Source organism: Pristiophorus japonicus, chromosome 1 (genome assembly GCF_044704955.1).
Source record: "Pristiophorus japonicus isolate sPriJap1 chromosome 1, sPriJap1.hap1, whole genome shotgun sequence".
NCBI classification, from domain to species: Eukaryota; Metazoa; Chordata; class Chondrichthyes; family Pristiophoridae; genus Pristiophorus; species Pristiophorus japonicus.
Genome location: NC_091977.1, coordinates 68,921,816 through 68,939,815, shown reverse-complemented (window position 1 = coordinate 68,939,815; position 18,000 = coordinate 68,921,816). Strand labels below are relative to the sequence as shown.

At 42.3% G+C, this 18,000-nt stretch overlaps 1 protein-coding gene across 1 annotated transcript in view; it reads right to left on the bottom strand.

The window, feature by feature from the left end:
* Positions 1–18,000, bottom strand: part of LOC139264376 (thiosulfate sulfurtransferase/rhodanese-like domain-containing protein 2) — a 32,154-nt gene that overhangs the window by 4,137 nt on the left and 10,017 nt on the right. Inside the window, exons 3-7 of the mRNA XM_070880727.1 lie at positions 14,985–15,093; positions 12,236–12,358; positions 6,763–6,868; positions 6,319–6,434; positions 590–748 (exon numbers count right to left, since the gene is read on the bottom strand). Of these exons, the coding sequence (XP_070736828.1) occupies positions 590–748; positions 6,319–6,434; positions 6,763–6,868; positions 12,236–12,358; positions 14,985–15,093 (613 nt within the window). The remainder of the gene's footprint in view (positions 1–589; positions 749–6,318; positions 6,435–6,762; positions 6,869–12,235; positions 12,359–14,984; positions 15,094–18,000) is intronic.

Below are 18,000 nucleotides of genomic sequence, written 5' to 3'. Positions count from 1 at the left end.
TCTGCAGGCCAATGCAATTCATAAATAGGGCAATCCTGTGAGCAAGAAATCCAAGTACCAACAGAAGTGAGCTGCTTCAGCTTCATGGCCTGGGTTGTGAGCCCAAAGCCCACAGGTCATAATTTGGACAGTCCTACTTTAATGCATCAATATAACATGGCCAGAACACAGGTAGAAAGTATCAATTAAGCCAACAGTCCATTAAACAGTAACAAAATATTATCCACAGAAAGACTAATTAGATTGAGTCTGGGATAGAATTAAATTGCTTTCAGTCTTAATTACTTTTACCAATAATGTGCAACTGTGCATGTGTGAACTGTATTGACACTTGGTTAGTTTTAATGAAGCGCTTCATTAAAGTTATCCACAGAGGAGCTCTGAAAATATACATATCTTAAAAATTACACAAAGCTGCCTTCAGGTAAGTACTTTATCAGTAGATTTAGCTTTTCCTTCAGTAGATAAAATTAGTGAATCACCCTAGACTTTAGTAATTTAATTTCACAAGTGCAGAAATGTACTGTAAATTAATCGTGCAGGCTTTACGCTCCATGTAATGCTCCCATGCCATTAATTATTCTCTCACCTTTGACCGCAGATAGGCCGAGCCTCGTTCACAGCGGATTCCTCCTGTACAATACATAAGGACCTGCTTGTCCTTAAAACATTCCAAATTTGTATCCACATAATCTGGAAAGTAGCTGAATTTACGGATATTGGGAGCAAGGCAGTATTGAAAATTTCCCTAAACAACATAAAGCAACAACTGTAATTCAGCAAACAAATCTTTAAAAATCTTAAAATCGCAAATGTTACACCCTTATTCAAAAAAAGGTGTAAGGATAAACTCAGCAACTACAGGCCAGTCAGCCTTTAGAAATGATAATCAGGGACAAAGTTAACAGTCACTTGAACAAGTGTGGATTAATTAAGGAAAGCTGGCACGGGTTTGTTAAAGGCAAATCATGTTTAACTAAGTTGATTGAGTTTTTTGATGAGGTAACAGAGAAGGTTGATGGACTTCCAAAAGGCATTTAATAAAGTGGCACATTGCCAGTAAAGTTGAAGCCCATGGAATAAAAGGGATAGTGGCAGCATGGATATGAAATTGGCTAAGTGACAGGAAACAGAGAGTAGAGATGAATGTTTGTTTTTCGGACTGGAGGGAGGTATTAAGTGGTGTTCCCCAAGGGTCGGTACTAGGACCACTGCTTTTCTTGATGTATAATACTGACTTGGACTTGGGATTACAGGGCACAATTTCAGAATTTTCAGATGACACAAAACTTGGAAGTATAGTGATAATACAGGCTGGTGGAATGGGTGGAGATGTGGCAGATGAAATTTAATACAGAAAAGTGTGAAGTGATGCATCTTGGTAGGAAGAACGAGGAGAGGCAATATAAACTAAAGGGTACAATTCTAAAGGGGATGTGTGAACAGAGAGACCTGGGGGTATATGTGCACCGTCTCACAATATAATCCCAACACTCGGTTCGTTTTTTTTTCTTCTTTTATTTTCTATGTACAAAAAAAATAATAAATGAAAAAATTAAGAAAATTACTCGCCCCCAAACACCATCAAAAAAAAGCAAGCGAGAAGGGAGGCGATGGACGTGTCCCTGCGTGCTCACGAATATTAATGTAGAGCCAGGCGGAAGCTGGCAGGCTCCCATCTCCGCGTTTTTTTTCTTTTTCCGAAAGGAAGCCGCGTGTAGTGTGTGTTTTTTTTTTAAACTGACTGAGCATCTCCCAGAATTAACCAAATTTCCTTTTATTTGAAGGTGGCAGGGTTGGTTGACAAAGTGGTTAAAAAAGCATATGGGATTCTGGGTTTCATAAATAAATAGAGGCATAGAGTACAAAAGTAAGGAAGTTATGATGAATCTTTATAAAACACTGGTTTGGCCTCAACTGGAGTATTGTGTGGGAACCGCACTTTAGAAATGATGTGAAGGCCTTAGAGAGGGTGCAGAAAAGATTTACAAGAATGATTCCAGGAATGAGGGACTTCAGCTACGTGAAGAGACTGGAGAAGCTGAGGTTGTTCTCCTTGGAGCAGAGAAGGTCAAGAGGAGATTTGATAGGTGTCCAAAATCATGCAAGGTCCAAAAAGAGAGTAGATAGAGAGAAATTGTTCCCATTGGCAGAAGGATCATGAACCAAAGGACACAGATTTAAGGTGATTGGCAGCAGAACCCAAGGCGACATGAGGAAAACTTTTTTACGCAGCGAGTGGTTAGGATCTGGAATTCACTGCTTGAAAGAGTGGAAGAGGCAGATTTAATTGTGGCTTTCAAAAGGGAATTAGATAAGTACCTGAAGGAAAAAAATGTGCAGGGCTACAGGGAAAGGGTGGGGGAGTGGGACTAGCTGAAGTGTTCTTGCAGAGAGCGGGCACGGGCTCGACGAGCCGCAAGGCCTCCTCCTGTGCTGTAATCATTCTATCATTCGGAGTACAAGAATTATAAAACAAGTACATATTCTATCATCATTCAATAAAAGTGCAAAGTGCAAGTGCAAAAGACAAGGCTGAAGCGTTTGCCATCTTCAGTCAGAACTGCTGAATGGATGATCCATATCGGCCTTCTCCGGAGGTCCCCACCATCACAGAAGCCAATCTTCAACCAATTCGATTTACTCCATGTGATATTAAGAAACAGCTGATCACACTGGATACAGCAAAGGCTATGGGCCCCGACAACATCCTGGCTGTCATGCTCCAGCTCTAGCCAAGCCGTTGCAGTACAGCTACAACATTGGCATCTATCCAAAAATGTGGGAAATCTGCCCAGGTATGTCCTGTCCACAAAAAGCAGGACAAATCCAATGTGGCCAATTACTGCCCCATCAGTCTACTCTCAATCATCAGCAAAGTGATGGAAGGTGTTGTTGACAGGGCTATTAAGCGGCACTTACTCACCAATGACTAATTTTCTCCCCTCTTCAAAACGTTGAGTCGAGTGAGGGTATAATCTCATTGGTACTAGATCCATCCCCTGCACCTTGCTCAAGTGGCTATTCTTCATGGATAACTGGACACTATGTGGTGGCAGGCTATTTGACTGTGGCAGCATCAGTCAAGCATGATCCTGTCCTCCCCTGATGTCCACACAAGCAAATATTCCAGTAGGGGGTCACAAAGTATAATCCTGGCTGATTTTACACACTGAAGCCAATTACAGCATCCCGATCACCCTGATTGAGATCAGCTAACTCAGCACAGAATAGAGCATGAAGCTGGGCCCTCTGATACGTGCAGCTCAGTTACACACTGACTGCACCAAAGGAGCCACTGGACAAATTGCACTCCAATTTGTTTTTTTAGTCCACTAGCAGTTACCCAAACTAGGCACAAAAAATATATGTTGGCACAGATTAGATAATTTTTTAAATCACCATGAAAAAGTGTGCTTATGACAGATATGTACAGAGGTTACAAGCAATGTTCCTTTTCATTTTTTGGCAGCAAGAGGCCCCTTCATACGAACAAACAATGACTGACAGGAAAAGACCATCTGGTCCACCGAGCCTGTCCCACACAATTGCAATACCTTGTGTAATCATAACTTACACGCTCCACCCCACCCGAAACCCTGTGACCATGTGATCTCCTGGGAGAGGCAAATAAACAGATTTTTAAAAAACCAAGCCAATTTGGGAAAAAAATCTGGGAAATTCCTCTCCGACCCATCTAGAAAATCGAAGCTAGTCCAGGAGATCACTCTGGCCATTAAATTCCCTGCAGTACCTACCTTCTGTAAGAGTTAATCTCCGCCGAAACCAGAAACAATTCAGCTTTTGCTTGAAGGAGTTCAGTGAATCTGCACGCACCATATAAGAGGGCAGTTTATTTCAGAGGTCTAATATTCTCTGTGAAAAGCACCACCTCCTGACATCTAACCTAGATCTAGCATTATAAAACTTAAATTTGTGTTCTCTGGTCCTGCCTAACCTATTTAGTTGAAATAAACGGTCAGCTGGAACAGTGTCTATTCCCTTCATTCACCGGCAGGACAGATCCACCAGAGGTGACTGCACAGTGGTATACAGCTGGGAGGGAGTGGCTCTGGGAGTACTCAACATCGATTCCGGACGCAATGAAGTCTCATGGCTTCAGGTCAAGCTTGGGCAAGGAAACCTGCTGCTGATTACCACTTACTGCCGTCCCTCAGCTGATGAATCAGTACTCCATGTTGAACACGACATGGAGGAAGAACTGAGTGTAGCAAGGGCACAGAATATACTCTTGGGTGGGGGACTTCAATGTCTATTACCAAGAGTGGCTTGGTAGCACCACTACTGACCGAGCTGGCTGAGTCCTGAAAGACATAGCTGCCAGATTGGGCCTGCGGCAGATGGTGAGAGAACCAACACCATGGAAAAACCGACTTGACCTTGTCCTCACCAATCTAACTGTCGCAGATGCATCTGTCCATGACAGCATTGGTAGCAGTAGCTACCGCACAGTCATTGTGGAGACGAAGTCCCATCTTCACATTTAAGACACCCTCCATCATGTTGTGTGGCACTACCACTGTTAAAATGGAGAGATTCAGAACAGATCTCTCAGCTCAAAACTGGGCATCCATAAGGCACTGTGGGCTATCAGCAGCAGCAGAAATGTATTCCACCACAATTTGTAATTTCATGGTCCAGCATATCGCTCACTCAACCATTACCATCACGCCAGGGGAAGCTGCAACACAAGACTACGTGCATGCTAAACAGCAGAAGCAGCATGCTATAGACAGAGCTAAGCGATCCCACTTAGCTTAGATCAGATCAGATCAAAGCTCTGCAGTCCTGCCACGTCCAGTTGTGAATGGTGGTTGAAAATTAAACAACTAACGGGAGGAGGAGGCTCATTGAACATTCACATCCTCAATGATGGCGGAGCTCAGCATATGCGTGCAATAGTCAAGGCTGAAGCGTTTGCAACAAGCTTCTGCCAGAAGTGCCAAGTGGATGATCCGTCTCGGCCTCCTCCGGAGGTCCCCACCATCACAGAAGCCAGTCTTCAGCCAATCCGATTCACTCCACATGATATCAACAAATGGCTGAGCGCACTGGATACAGCAAAGGCTATGGGCTCGATAATATCCCGGCTGTTGTGCTGAAGAGTTGTGCTCCAGAACTAGCTGCGCCTCTAGCCAAGCTGTTCCATTTCAGCTACAACACTGGCATCTATCCAACAAAGTGGAAAATTGCCCAGGTATGTCCTGTCCTCAAAAAGCAGGACAAATCCAATCGAGTCAAGTACCGCCACATCAGTCGACTCTCAATAGATTAGCAAAGTGGTGGAAGGTGTCATCGACAACTACTCACCAATAACCTGCTCACCAATGCTCATTTTGGGTTCTGCCAGCATCACTCGGCTCCAGGCCTCATTACAGCCTTGGTCCAAACATGGACAAAAGAGCTGAATTGCAGAGGTGAGTTGAGAGTGACTATCCTTGACGCCAAGGCAACATTTGACCTAGTGTGGCATCAAGGAGCCCTAGTAAAATTGTAGTCAATAGGAATCAGGGGATAGCTCTCCATTGGCTGGAGTCATACCTAGCACAAAGGAAGATGGTTGTGGTTGTTGGAGGTCAATCATCCCAGCCCCAGAACATGGCTGCAGGAGTTCCTCAGGGCAGTGTCCTAGGCCCAACCATCTTCAGTTGCTTCCCTCCATCATAAATTCAGAAGTGGGAATGTTCGCTGATGATTGCACAGCGTTCAGTTCCACCTACAACTTCTCAGATAATGAAACAATCCACATTCAGGCTTAGGCTGATAAGTGGCAAGTAACATTTGCACCTCATAAGTGCCAAGCAATGAATATCTCCAATAAGAGAGAGAGTCTAACCACCACCTCATGACATTCAAAAGCGTTACCATCTCCGAATCCTCCACCAACAACATCCAGACAGCTTTTACAGCTGCTCCTCGGCCATTTATCAATCCAAAAAGTCTGTACAGAATACAAGCAGCAAAGCTTTATAAAAACCTTTCATTGCCCGTGGTACATTCTCCAAGGAGTATAATTTTCTGGAACCATGCATTGAGTAGGTCCAGCACAAAATTAACCATTCCCGACAGAGCCAATTTTATTGGAGCAGGGATTGGGCTGTTGCAAAACCCTGGCTTGCCATGACAATCCAACATAAGCACTTCTAGATTATTGGTGCAATTATATAAGATATCTGACCTTGCTGGCGGTCCTTTCAGTTGCACTCAGTAAGATGCCCAATAATAAAAAAAAACATACTTGTGCTCTCAAACTCAGTAACTGACTGCAACATAAAAATCATCCGAGTAAAAACTCACTATTTTGCTCTCATAGAAGTTCCTGCAGTCCAGCAGAATGGTGTCTTTCCGAATTTGGGCATTGTTGGACAATGCTTCCACTTTTCTGTGAAATTCTTCAGGAGTTAAATGAATTCCTACAATACCATATACAAAATGAGCAAAGAAGTAATCAAGTTGCAGTTGCGCATAACACTAACATTGCCACAACAACAAAATTCAAAACAAACACGTACTCAGTTATACAAGCTTTGTAAAAATGCCAGAAAGATCTAATTCTCTAGCTAAATAAAGCCAGTGTTTATTCAAGATTCTGTTCAAATAGCGAAAACACTCTGGTACTCAAAATATTACTCTTTTAAGTTAATAATAGTGGCACAAATTGTAAATGAACCACAGTGCCATTTTATCAACAGATTTTTAGTTACTACAATGTACCAGCACCCAACCCTACGCTTAGCTTACCTGCATCTTTATAAGAAACCTTCTCAGGATCCACACCCATGGGAACAACCTCTTTAAAAACTCCAACTCGCAGGTCTCGGAAACAGTGGGCTCCACCTGCACTCCGCTGAGCCAAAAATATTTATTTAAGGATTGTTTTGTAGGTATCAGAGATATGCACAGTGCGAATGGTTTTACACATCAATGCACATAGTGCGATAACATTAAATTTTGGATTGGCCAGAACTGAATAAAACCCAACATAAAACAGTGAATATGAAAAATAAAAAACATCAAGAGATTGCAAAGGTGTAATCTAAACTCTGGGTTCAGAAAGTGGGTTCAAATTACAAACTAAACTATTCTTGACAACATAATAGACTTATGTTAGCAAAAGTGAAGCTCACAAAATCAAAAGGGCAGTGGCTGCGCGGATATGAAATTGGCTAAGAGACAGAAAGCAGAGTAATGGTGAACGGTTTTCTTTCAGACTTGAGGGAAGTGTGCAGTGGTGTCCCCAAAGGGTCAATGTTGAGACCACTGCTCTTTTTGATATATATTAATGACCTGGACTTGGGTATACAGGGCATAATTTCAAAATGTGCAGATGACATGAATGTCAGAAATGTAGCAAACAGCGAGGAGGATAGTAACAAATTTCAGGAGGACAGACAGACTGGTGAAATGGGCAGACACATGGCAGATGAAATTTAACAGAGATGTGTGAAGTGATTCATTTTGGTAGGAAGAATGAGGAGACAATACAAACAAAATAGTATAATTTTAAAGGGGGGTGCAGAAACAAGAGACCTGGGGATGTCTGTACACAAGACTTCAAAGCTAGCAGGACAAGTTGAGAAGGCTGTTAAAAGGCATGCAGGATCCTTGGCTTTACAAATAGAGGCATTGAGTACAAAGGCAAAGAAGTTATGCTAAACCTTTATAAAACACTGGTTAGGCCTCAGCTGGAGTCTTGTAGTCAATTCTAGGTACCAAATTTTAGGAAGGATGTCAAGGCCTTAAAGCGGATGCAGAAAAGTTTTACGAGAATGGTACCAGGGATGAAAGACTTCAGTTATGTGGAGAGATTAGAAAAATTGGGGCTGTTCTCCTTAGAGCAGAGAAGGTTAAATGGAGATTTGATAGGTGTTCAAAATCTTGAAGGGTTTTGATAGAGTAAAGAAGGAGAAACTGTTGTCAGTGGCAAAAGGGTCAGTAACCAGAGGACACAGATTTAAGATAATTGGCAAAAGAACTAAAGGTGACATGAGGGGAAAAAAATTACACAGCAAGTTGTTATGATCTAGAATGCACCACCTGAAAGGTTGGTAGAAGTAGATTCTATAATAATTTTCAAAAGGGAATTGAATAATTACTTGAAAAGGAAAAACTTGCTGGGCTATGGAGAAAGAGCAGGGTAGTGGGACTAACTGTATAGCTCTTTCAAAGAGCCAGCACAGGCAAGATGTGCTGAATGGCCTCCTTCCCTGCTGCATCATTCTATGATATCATAATCCCTTAATCAGGCATCTATCTCGCACAAGCAGAGATTAATAAGGCCATAAAAAAAGCAAATAAAGCACTGGGATCCATTTCCAGAGGGATAGAATTGAAAAGCAGAGAAGTTATGTTAAACTTGTATAGAACCTTGGTTAGACCACACTAATGAGTACCATACATAGTTCTGGTCTCCATATTATAGAAAGGATATAGAGACACAGTAGAAGGTACAAAAATTATGTACAAGGATGATATCAGAACTGAGAGGTTATACCCATCAGGAAAGATTGAACAGGCTGGGGTTCTTTTCTCTAGAAAATAGAAGGCTGAGGAGGTGGCCCGATAAGAGATCTTTAAGGTTAAAGGGTTTGACAGGGTAGATGTAGAGATGTTTCAACTTGTGAGGGGAAAAGACCAAAAACTAGGGGCATAAACACAAGATAGTCACTAATAAATCCAATAGGGAATTCAGGAAAAAGTGGAACTTGCTACAAGTTGAGGCAAACAGCATAGATACATTTAAGGGGAAGCTAATTGCACGAGGGAAAAAGAAATAGAAGGCTATGCTGATAAGGTTAGAAGACAACGAATGGGCGCAGGCTCCTGTGCAGCATAAACACCTAGCTGAATGGCCTGTTTCTGTATATTCTAGTTAACCTACATATCACTCATAAAACATTTAAAAATTACTCAATATGCACATATCAATCACACAGATCATGCAGATTATAAATAGAGGGATCTGGATGACAAAACCTTTGCGCTCAAGTGGTTTATATTCGTGTGATCCCTCTCCCAACCCTGTTCCTTCTCTAGGCACTGCCCCATGACATGGTGGGAAGGCTTGTGTGCTCCTTCAAAGCTCCACAGAAAATGTGATGGATACAGTTGCTGGGAAATGGACGTTTTAATTTTGTCACTCAGTGACAACATCAACAACTTTCAGGTTAGATACAGCATGGATCAAAATACCGTGAAGCTTCCTTCACACTCTCACAATATGCCTCAACAATAAGCCTTTCCACAAGGCACAAGTCAGGAGTGTAATGGAATACTCTCCACTTGCCTGGATGCGTGCTGCTCCAACAACACTCAAGAAGCTTAACACCATATAAGACAAAGCAGCCCGCTTGATTGGCACCCCAACCATCACCTTAAACATTCACTCCCTCCAATACCGGCACACTGTGGCTGCAATGTGTACCATCCACAAGATGCACTGCAGCAACTCGCCAAGGCTTCTTCGACAGCACCTCCCAAACCCAAGACCTCTACCACCTAGAAGGACAAGAACAGCAGGCGCATGGGAACACCACCTGGAAGTTCCCCTGCAAGTCACACATCATCCTGACTTGGAAGTATATCACCATTCATTCATCGTGGCTGGTTCAAAATCCTGGAACTCCCTCCCTAACAGCACTGTGGGTGTACCTTCACCACACGAACTGCAGCGGGTCAAGAAAGTGGCTCACCACCATCTTCTTCAGGGAAATTAGGGATGGGCAATATATGCTGGCCTTGCCAGCAGCACCCACATCCTGGGAATGAATGAAAAAAAATCTCAGAAAGGTACCTTCTACTGCAGCAACGTGAAGATTTTAATTTCCCACACCCAGCCATCATTCTTATTGCCCTTTTGAGTGAGATTGATCATCTTGGACCAATTCGTGCCAATCTTTGGGATGTTCTGCTCTATGGGCCTGTGATCACTGGGAACTGGATTGAGAACACCCATAGGAATTTCAGCCAGAACTTTATATTTAGCACTGAGGAAGCTTTCATCCAACTAGCCAGAGCCAAATTAAAACCCCAGGCCCCAGAGAGGACCCACTGTGCAACGCAATTCCCAAATATGTTTTTAATCTAATCACAGTTTTTGATACAAGAACATAAGAAATAGGAGCAGGAGTAGGCCATTTGGCCCCTCAAGCTTTTCTTTAGTTTGTTCAAATTTCACCAAAAATAAGGTTTAAAATGGTCCAGGACACTATTTCTGTCTTGTCTCACTGTTAACTATAACACCTGATTGAGGTGTATAAAATGATGAGGGGCTTGGATAGAAAGGACCCGTTTCCCTTGGTAGATACGGTCAACAACCAGGGGACACAGATTTAAAGTAATTGGGGGGAGGTTTAGATGAGATAGGAGGGGAAATATCTTCACCTAGAGGGTAGTGGGGGTCTGAAACTCACTGCCTGAAAGGGTTGTAGAGGCAGAAACCCTCACCACATTTAAAAAAAAAATACTTGGATGTGCACTTAATGTGCCGTAACCTGCATGGCTGCAGACCAAGAGCTGGAAAGTGAGATTAGGCTGGATAGTTCTTGGTCAGCCGGCTCGGACACGATGGGCCGAAATGGCTTCCTTCTGTCCTGTAAATTTCTATGATTCTATGATTGGTTCTTGATTTTCTCAAAATACTCCCACGTTTGGTCTTTTTGCATTGGTTGCTTGAATATTGCAAGATCAGGAAAGACTTTTGCAAGTCTACTACAGCCCTGATTGGTCAGAATTACTGACACACAATCCCAGCCCTGTGATTTCTTGCTAAGTTTAACTTTTTAATTTTCTACATCAAGTTTCTTCTGATCCCTGCTACTCTCTTGCCTTCTTGCTGTTGAACCCTAGTACCCATTGAATTCTACTCCTTCCCATGGTTACAGGTGGTGGAAAGACCAGAGAGGCGTTTTGTTGCCACAGAATCTGTCTGCCTCATTGTTCATGTCCAAACCTTTTGCTTCTTCCACCAGCTTTGTTACTGCCCTTGTTAACCTTGGTGCCATTGCCTTGCCGCTACCCTCTTTTAGATTTGCATCCAGCATAAAATCTTCCTGGATTAGTATTGGGAGAAGTTGGTCTTAGGGTTAGGGATAAGACTGGCCCTAGAGTTAAGCCTTCAACTCGAGTAAGGGCTAGGCTTGCAGTTAAGGCAAATTTATTTCAGAGTTGACTTTATTTTATTAAATAGAATTGTTTTTCTTGGGTGGGGAGGGGGTTGCTTAAAGTTAAAGAGCAACATCATAAAAATTTGTATCCATTTCAAATGAATGATTCTCTATGTGCACTTGCTGGCTCTCGGTTAGTAAATGGTAATAGGAGCAGACCATTCAGCCTATTCCACCATTCTATTAGATCATGGCTGAACTGTACCTCAAGTTCAATTACCCGGTTTTGATCCATATCCCTAGATACCCTTACCCCAAAAAAATCTAGCGAACTCATTTTTGAAAATTTCAACTGACCCAGCATCCACAGCCCTTTGGGGGAAGAGTGTTCCAGATTTCCCTTACCCTTTGTGTGAAAGCGAGCCTCTTGATTTCACTCCTAAATGGTCTGGCTCTAATTTTAAGATTATGTCCCCCCAGCAGAGGAAATTGTTTATCTGTATCTACCCCATCAAATCTCTAGCATTTTAAACAACTGAATTAGTACACCCCTCAACCTTCTAAACACAAGGGAATACAAACCAAGTTTATGCAATGGTCTAGAATAGTTAGCTTTCAATACAGTTCTTATCCAGAGAGTGCTGACAAATGGGAACTGTAAGGGAGATCAAGCAAAATATACTTTAATTGCTGGAAATCATCTTTAGCAGTTCAGTTACACCAGGTGGACTCTTGAAAGCATGAAAATATTGAGTTCCTTGTGGACCAAGTGTTGAAAAATATTTCTTCATAAATAGAGCTTAGTGTGTGTAGATGACATTATTGTTTATGCTAATGACTGACAGTGTAGTTACAAGAGCTCGAGCTCACAGCTGGCAGATTGCATTAAGCTGAACTTGATACCTCATTTAAACTGCAGAACTATTTTCACGTGGGCCTCCATGATCTTAGAGTTCAAGTATGATCAAGTACTTCTGAACAAATGTGAGATTACACAAGGCAAGGAGAGTATCTCTTACCAAATTTCATTTTAACCACAGCTGATGCAACTTATTTGATGTTTTACTCTACATTGTTTTAATGTGACATAGAACCAGTTTTGCCTTTACCTTAAAGTCCTCCGTGGACATAGTTTGAAAGAGTGGATGGGAAAGCATGGTTTGAATGTATAGCTTAGTTGCTGTTTTGCATCCACCAACTGTTCCATTAATTCCTTCTTTAGAAATGCGTACCTAAAAGAAATGTTGCAATTAAGTTAAACAGCTCAATACACACTCAGTGTAAACTATTGGTTAGCGTTCTATATCCATGATAATTCATTTTCCTTTGTCTAAGCTTTGCCCCAATTTCCTTAGAGCAGTTTTGTATGTTAATATTGCCAAATTTGTGATAGAAGCAGTGATGTGTTTCTACTGCCAGCAATCTGGTAAACAAAAACATATATTTTGATACAAAAACTGAAAATGCTGGAAACATTTAAGCAAGTCAGTCAACATCTGTGAAGAGATAAATCAAGGTTTCACATGTAGGTGTCAGCCTTGGCTCAGTGGTAGCACTCTAGCCTTTGAATCAGAAGGTTGTGTGTTCAAGTCCCACTCTCAGAGACGTTAGCACATAATCCAGGCTGGCACTTCAGTGCAGTACTGAGTGCTGCATTGCCGGAGGTGCCGTCTTTTTAGCAGGAGACAAACCAAGGTCCCATCTGCTCTTTCAAGTGGACATAAAAGATCCAATGGCATGATTTGAAATAATCCAGGTTATCCCTAATACACACTTATATTAAATAAAATATTTGTTTATGATCATATTGTCTCGAATGGCTTTAAGGGGTTTTATCCTCTTATCCTAATCCTTTGGAGTAGCTTTTCCTTAAAATGAAAAATAAATCAGATTATAATTTTAATAAGAACATAAGAAATAGGAACATGAGTAGGCCATACGGCCCCTCGAACCTGCTCCGCCATTCAATAAGATCATGGCTGATCTGATCATGGCCTCAACTCCACTTCCCCGCCCGCTCCCCATAACCCTTTATCCCCATATCAATTTTTAAAAAACATCTATTTCTGTCTTAAATGTATTCAATGTCCCAGCTTCCACAGCTCTCTGAGGCAGCAAATTCCACAGATTCACCTCATCTCATCTCCTCATCTCCGTTTTAAATGGGTGGCCCCTTATTCCAAGACCATGCCCTCTAGTTCGAGTCTTCCCCATCAGTGGAAACATCTCTGCATCCATCTTATCAAGCCCCCTCATAATCTTTTATGTCTCGATAAGATCACCTCTCATTCTTCTGAATTCCAATGAGTAGAGGCCCAACCTACACTCAACCTTTCCTCATAAGTCAACCCCCTCATCCCCAGAATCAACCTAGTGAACCTTCTCTGAACTGCCTCCAAAGCAAGTATATCCTTTCGTAAATATGGAAACCAAAACTGCACGCAGTATTCCAGGTGTGGCCTCACCAATACCTTATATAGCTGTAGTAAGACTTCCCTGCTTTTATACTCCATCCCCTTTGCAATAAAGGCCAATATACCATTGGCCTTCCTGATCACTTGCTGTACCTGCATACTATCCTTTTGCGTTTCATGCACATGTACCCCCAGGTCCCGCTGTACTGCGGCACTTTGCAATCTTTCTCCATTTAAATAATAACTTGCTCTTTGCTTTTTTCTGCCAAAGTGCATGACCTCACACTTTCCAACATTATACTCCATCTGCCAAATTTTTGCCCACTCATTTAGCCTATGTCTTTTTGCACATTTTTTGTGTCCTCCTCACACATTGCTTTTCCTCCCATCTTTGTATTGTCAGCAAACTTGGCTACGTTACACTCAGTCCCTTCTTCCAAGTCGTTAATATAGATTGTAAATAGTTGGGGTCCCAGCATTGATCGCTGCGGCACCCCACTAGTTATTGGTTGCCAACCAGAGAATGAACCATTTATCCCGACTCTCTGTTAGTTAGCCAATCCTCTATCCATGCTAATATATTACTCCCAACCCAGTGAACTTTTAACTTGTGCAGTAATCTTTTATATGGCACCTTGTCAAATGCCTTCTGGAAGTCCAAATACACCACATCCACTGGTTCCCCTTTATCCACCCTGTTCATTACATCCTCAAAGAGCTCCAGCAAATTTGTCAAACTTGACTTCCCCTTCATAAATCCATGCTGACTCTGTCTGACCGAATTTTGCGTATCCTGCTACTGCTTCTTTAATAATGGACTCCAACATTTTCCCAACCACAGATGTTAGGCTAACTGGTCTATAGTTGCCTGCTTTTTGTCTATTACTAATTATTAATTTTCTATTACTTGCATATAACAATTTAGAAAATATTTCCTAATTTCACTTTCTAAAATACAGTATTAAAAATGCACACTTCTGCAGTTGTGATATGAATAAAAGGTACAAACATCTTGAAAGATGAAATACCCTTTCAGGATTCAGATGACAGAAATACTGGACATGCAAACAGCTGTTTAGTATTTTTAACATTAAGTTGTATGACTGGATTAGCATCCAGGACTACCATAGTGCTGTTTAAGGATATATAGAGACTGTTACATTGGTAGATACTTGCAATTCAGTCGCTATTTACTCTGTCCTGGAGTTCCTTCAGCTCTCCTTGTAGCCAGCAGTGTATTTTCTACAGCGGTACTTAATCAGTTTCATTTTAAGTGACAATCACAACAGCCCAGATATTGTGCAACACTGCTAAAACCTTACTGATGTTCCCTAGAAGAGCATCATTATAGTGGCCACCCAGATCCCGGAGACGAACACCAGAAAAATCTGAGTAATTTGGGGATACAAAAAAAACCTAGACACAAAAGACATCCATCTCCTACCTTGCCTGTAAGGTGCAACTGATGACACAGGGCTTTCTGCCAGGCGCAGATCACTTGTGGCTCCTCTATATCACAATAAGAGTAATACAATAGCACTTCGCCTGCTGCACTAGAACACAACAACACTTTCTAAATGCAACAACCAAAACTACAGTATCAGAAAGCCTTTTAATCTGTAAGAAAAAAAATTACAATGTAAGATAAGCTAATTTAGCAGGAGATAATTTTTAAACAGCCTAGCTAGCTATACAGAAGCACAATGGAGCTGCAAATTAATCAACCGTCGCCAGCTAGACTACCTAACTCACAAGGAAAGTTTAAATGCTTCCTTATCCACCGCCACCCCTCGACCCCTGCCTTGATGCTGACCCACCCCAGTGGCAACTCATTCAGAGGAAGGGTGCCAGCAACACTCTGTTGACTCCCAAGTAGACATTTTGAATGAGAGAGCCTAGAAAATTATACTCGGTGGGCTATTCAAATGTGGACCCACCACATCTGAGCTCATCCACATTTTCAGCAGGCGTCACTGGATCAGGAACAAGCACCCTGGTTGATTTTTGGTCTCTGCGGCCTGAATCCAGTTTTAGTGCCTTCTCTTTTCCCACTCTAGCTGACCTGACCTGGAGCTCTCCTTGCCTGCACACTAGGATTTACATTTACCCACTGAGCCACAGGAAGCTCCGCACAGCTTTTGTAAACAAATATTTATTATTAGAATCTGGCAAGTAGCTTTCAACCCACTCTGCAGTAACCCAATGGTAATGATTTCACTTGACCAAAATCAAAAACAAATCCACAGAAAAATGTAGGAATAAAAAAAAAAGGACTGAAACATAGTTAAAACTATGCGAGTGCAAGAGATCGGTTTTGGAACATGTTAAGCAAATCCCATTTGGGGAAGGCACAGTGACAGAGAAGATTGGGTGTGAGTGAATACTGATTGAAGCAATAATATTTCACACAGCCTGGAAGAGTACAGACCAAATGCAAGCTTAAGCACAGCTACTGGATAAGCGAAATATGTTTTATCTGCTCCAACCTCATCTTGCAAAGAACTATAGAAAGCTATTATTCTGCCAGACATCTTCTGTAAATATGTATCAGTACAAAGCTGGTTTACTCAGTGGTAACACCCCTTGGGCTGACTCATTTAATAATACGGGGCCCGAAATTGATCAAAGGCAAGTTCCGCCCATTTACCGTCGAAAGGACCGCTAGGATCATGGCGGTACTTTGGGCAGAAGTTTGGTGAAAAAAAAAACAGAAAAAAAAAACGCCCGACGGGAAAAATGGGCGTTGCAAGTGGTTTCTCGGTGGTCCTGATCGAATTAAGTCCAAGGCTGGAGTCGGCCTGGGGGGGGGGGGGGGGAACACAAAATATTTTTTTTCAAAAAATAAAAACTAGATCAGAAAACGTTCAGAGGAACAGTGAATCGCTGCAAAAGTATTAGAAAAAAAAAGGTTCACTTACTTTTTTTTTTGCAGGGTTTCATACCTACCGTCCATCGGAAGGCTTGTCCGACTGGGCGTCCCCCCCCCCCCCCAACAAGTAGTACAGAGCACCGCTCCCACCAAACTCGGGCGGGAGTGGTTTTCCCAGTGTTGCATGCCGGCAGTCCGCTCCCCAGAGGTATTTCAAAACCGTCGGTGTAAGGCCCTGATGAAACTCCCAACGAATGGAAGACCGCCCAAAACAAGGAAATACCACCGAAAAACCCGACAGCATGGTCATCAACTTCGGGCCCATAGTTTCCTACACACAGGGATAATGGAGAAAGATCTTGTCCTACTTCTTTGTCCTTCCCAATAAGTTCTCAATATTATTGTGTGAAAGATGGTGGTGCTGGGATGGGGAAATCAAAGAAAATAGGGCAGGGACTGGGAGGCCTTCCAGTGAATCCCTCCCCCCAAAAAATGGTTGCTCGCATTGTTCTCCAATTCTCTGTTCATGATTGCAGTCACCCAAGCTGCCACATATAAATGGGGCATAGATCTTGGCAGATTCCCCACTGTTCTCGTCTCTACTCTGGTAAGAAAGGAGGGCTTGTTGTATTATGGTGACAGGAGACAGGCGGAATGGGCTCTGATGGAACAATGATAAATGATTTGACCTTTCCCACCTCTCTGACTGCCAATGCTGTGCGGCTGGGCTCAGGCAGAATCAATTTCAAATTTGTACTTGGCATATTTTGGGGTCCGCTGCAGCACCATGTGATTTCCCTCACCACACTGGCAGGCTCCCACTGAAGAACAATATCACACCCAGGTTTCGACCAATGACGCAGTTGATCCGGCTGCTAGTAGTTGTGGGGAGAGTGGATTGGAGGGGCTTATCCTCAGAGTTCCCTTTTCTCCCAATGAAGGAGGCTTTTGAGGATTGTTTTGTGTTTCACGCTAACAGAGCAGCTGAGACTGACACCTTGCCTTATGGGGAATCATGAACATTACCAATCTATAGCACAGTACACTGTAGTATCAGTAATCTCTTCTACATGTCGAATGTTAGGGTTGAAGGTTTGGGTGGAAAGCTTAACCGTGACCAGAGCCTGCAGGTTAGCTTCCCAATGAATACAAAGGACAAGCACAATGTTTGCTTTTCAAATCATAAACTACAAATAGCATGTAGCCATGTCTTCAATGGGTAGGTACACACGCTCGTGCAAAACTACAGTTATCAAAGGATCAAAGCAGCTTCGGCAAGCTTGACATATTTCATTAACTGGGCTACTGGAGTGCAGTGAGCTTGCTATGAGGAAAGTTGACCAAGCAGGTTTACGGCCAGATGCGACTAAGAATCTAACCATTTGCCATCATCTGGATTAATTTCTTGCTCCAAGGGTGGTATGATGGAGAGAGTATTTACTGTGACTAATAGCCATCTTAACATTAATTCCTGTAATGCTTCACAGGATTTTTCTTTTCTAGAACTAAAGCTTGTCTTACCTCTGTGCACTTAATGGGCCCAAGTTTCAACTGGATTTGCTCCTATATTTTTGGAGCAACTAGTTTTTTT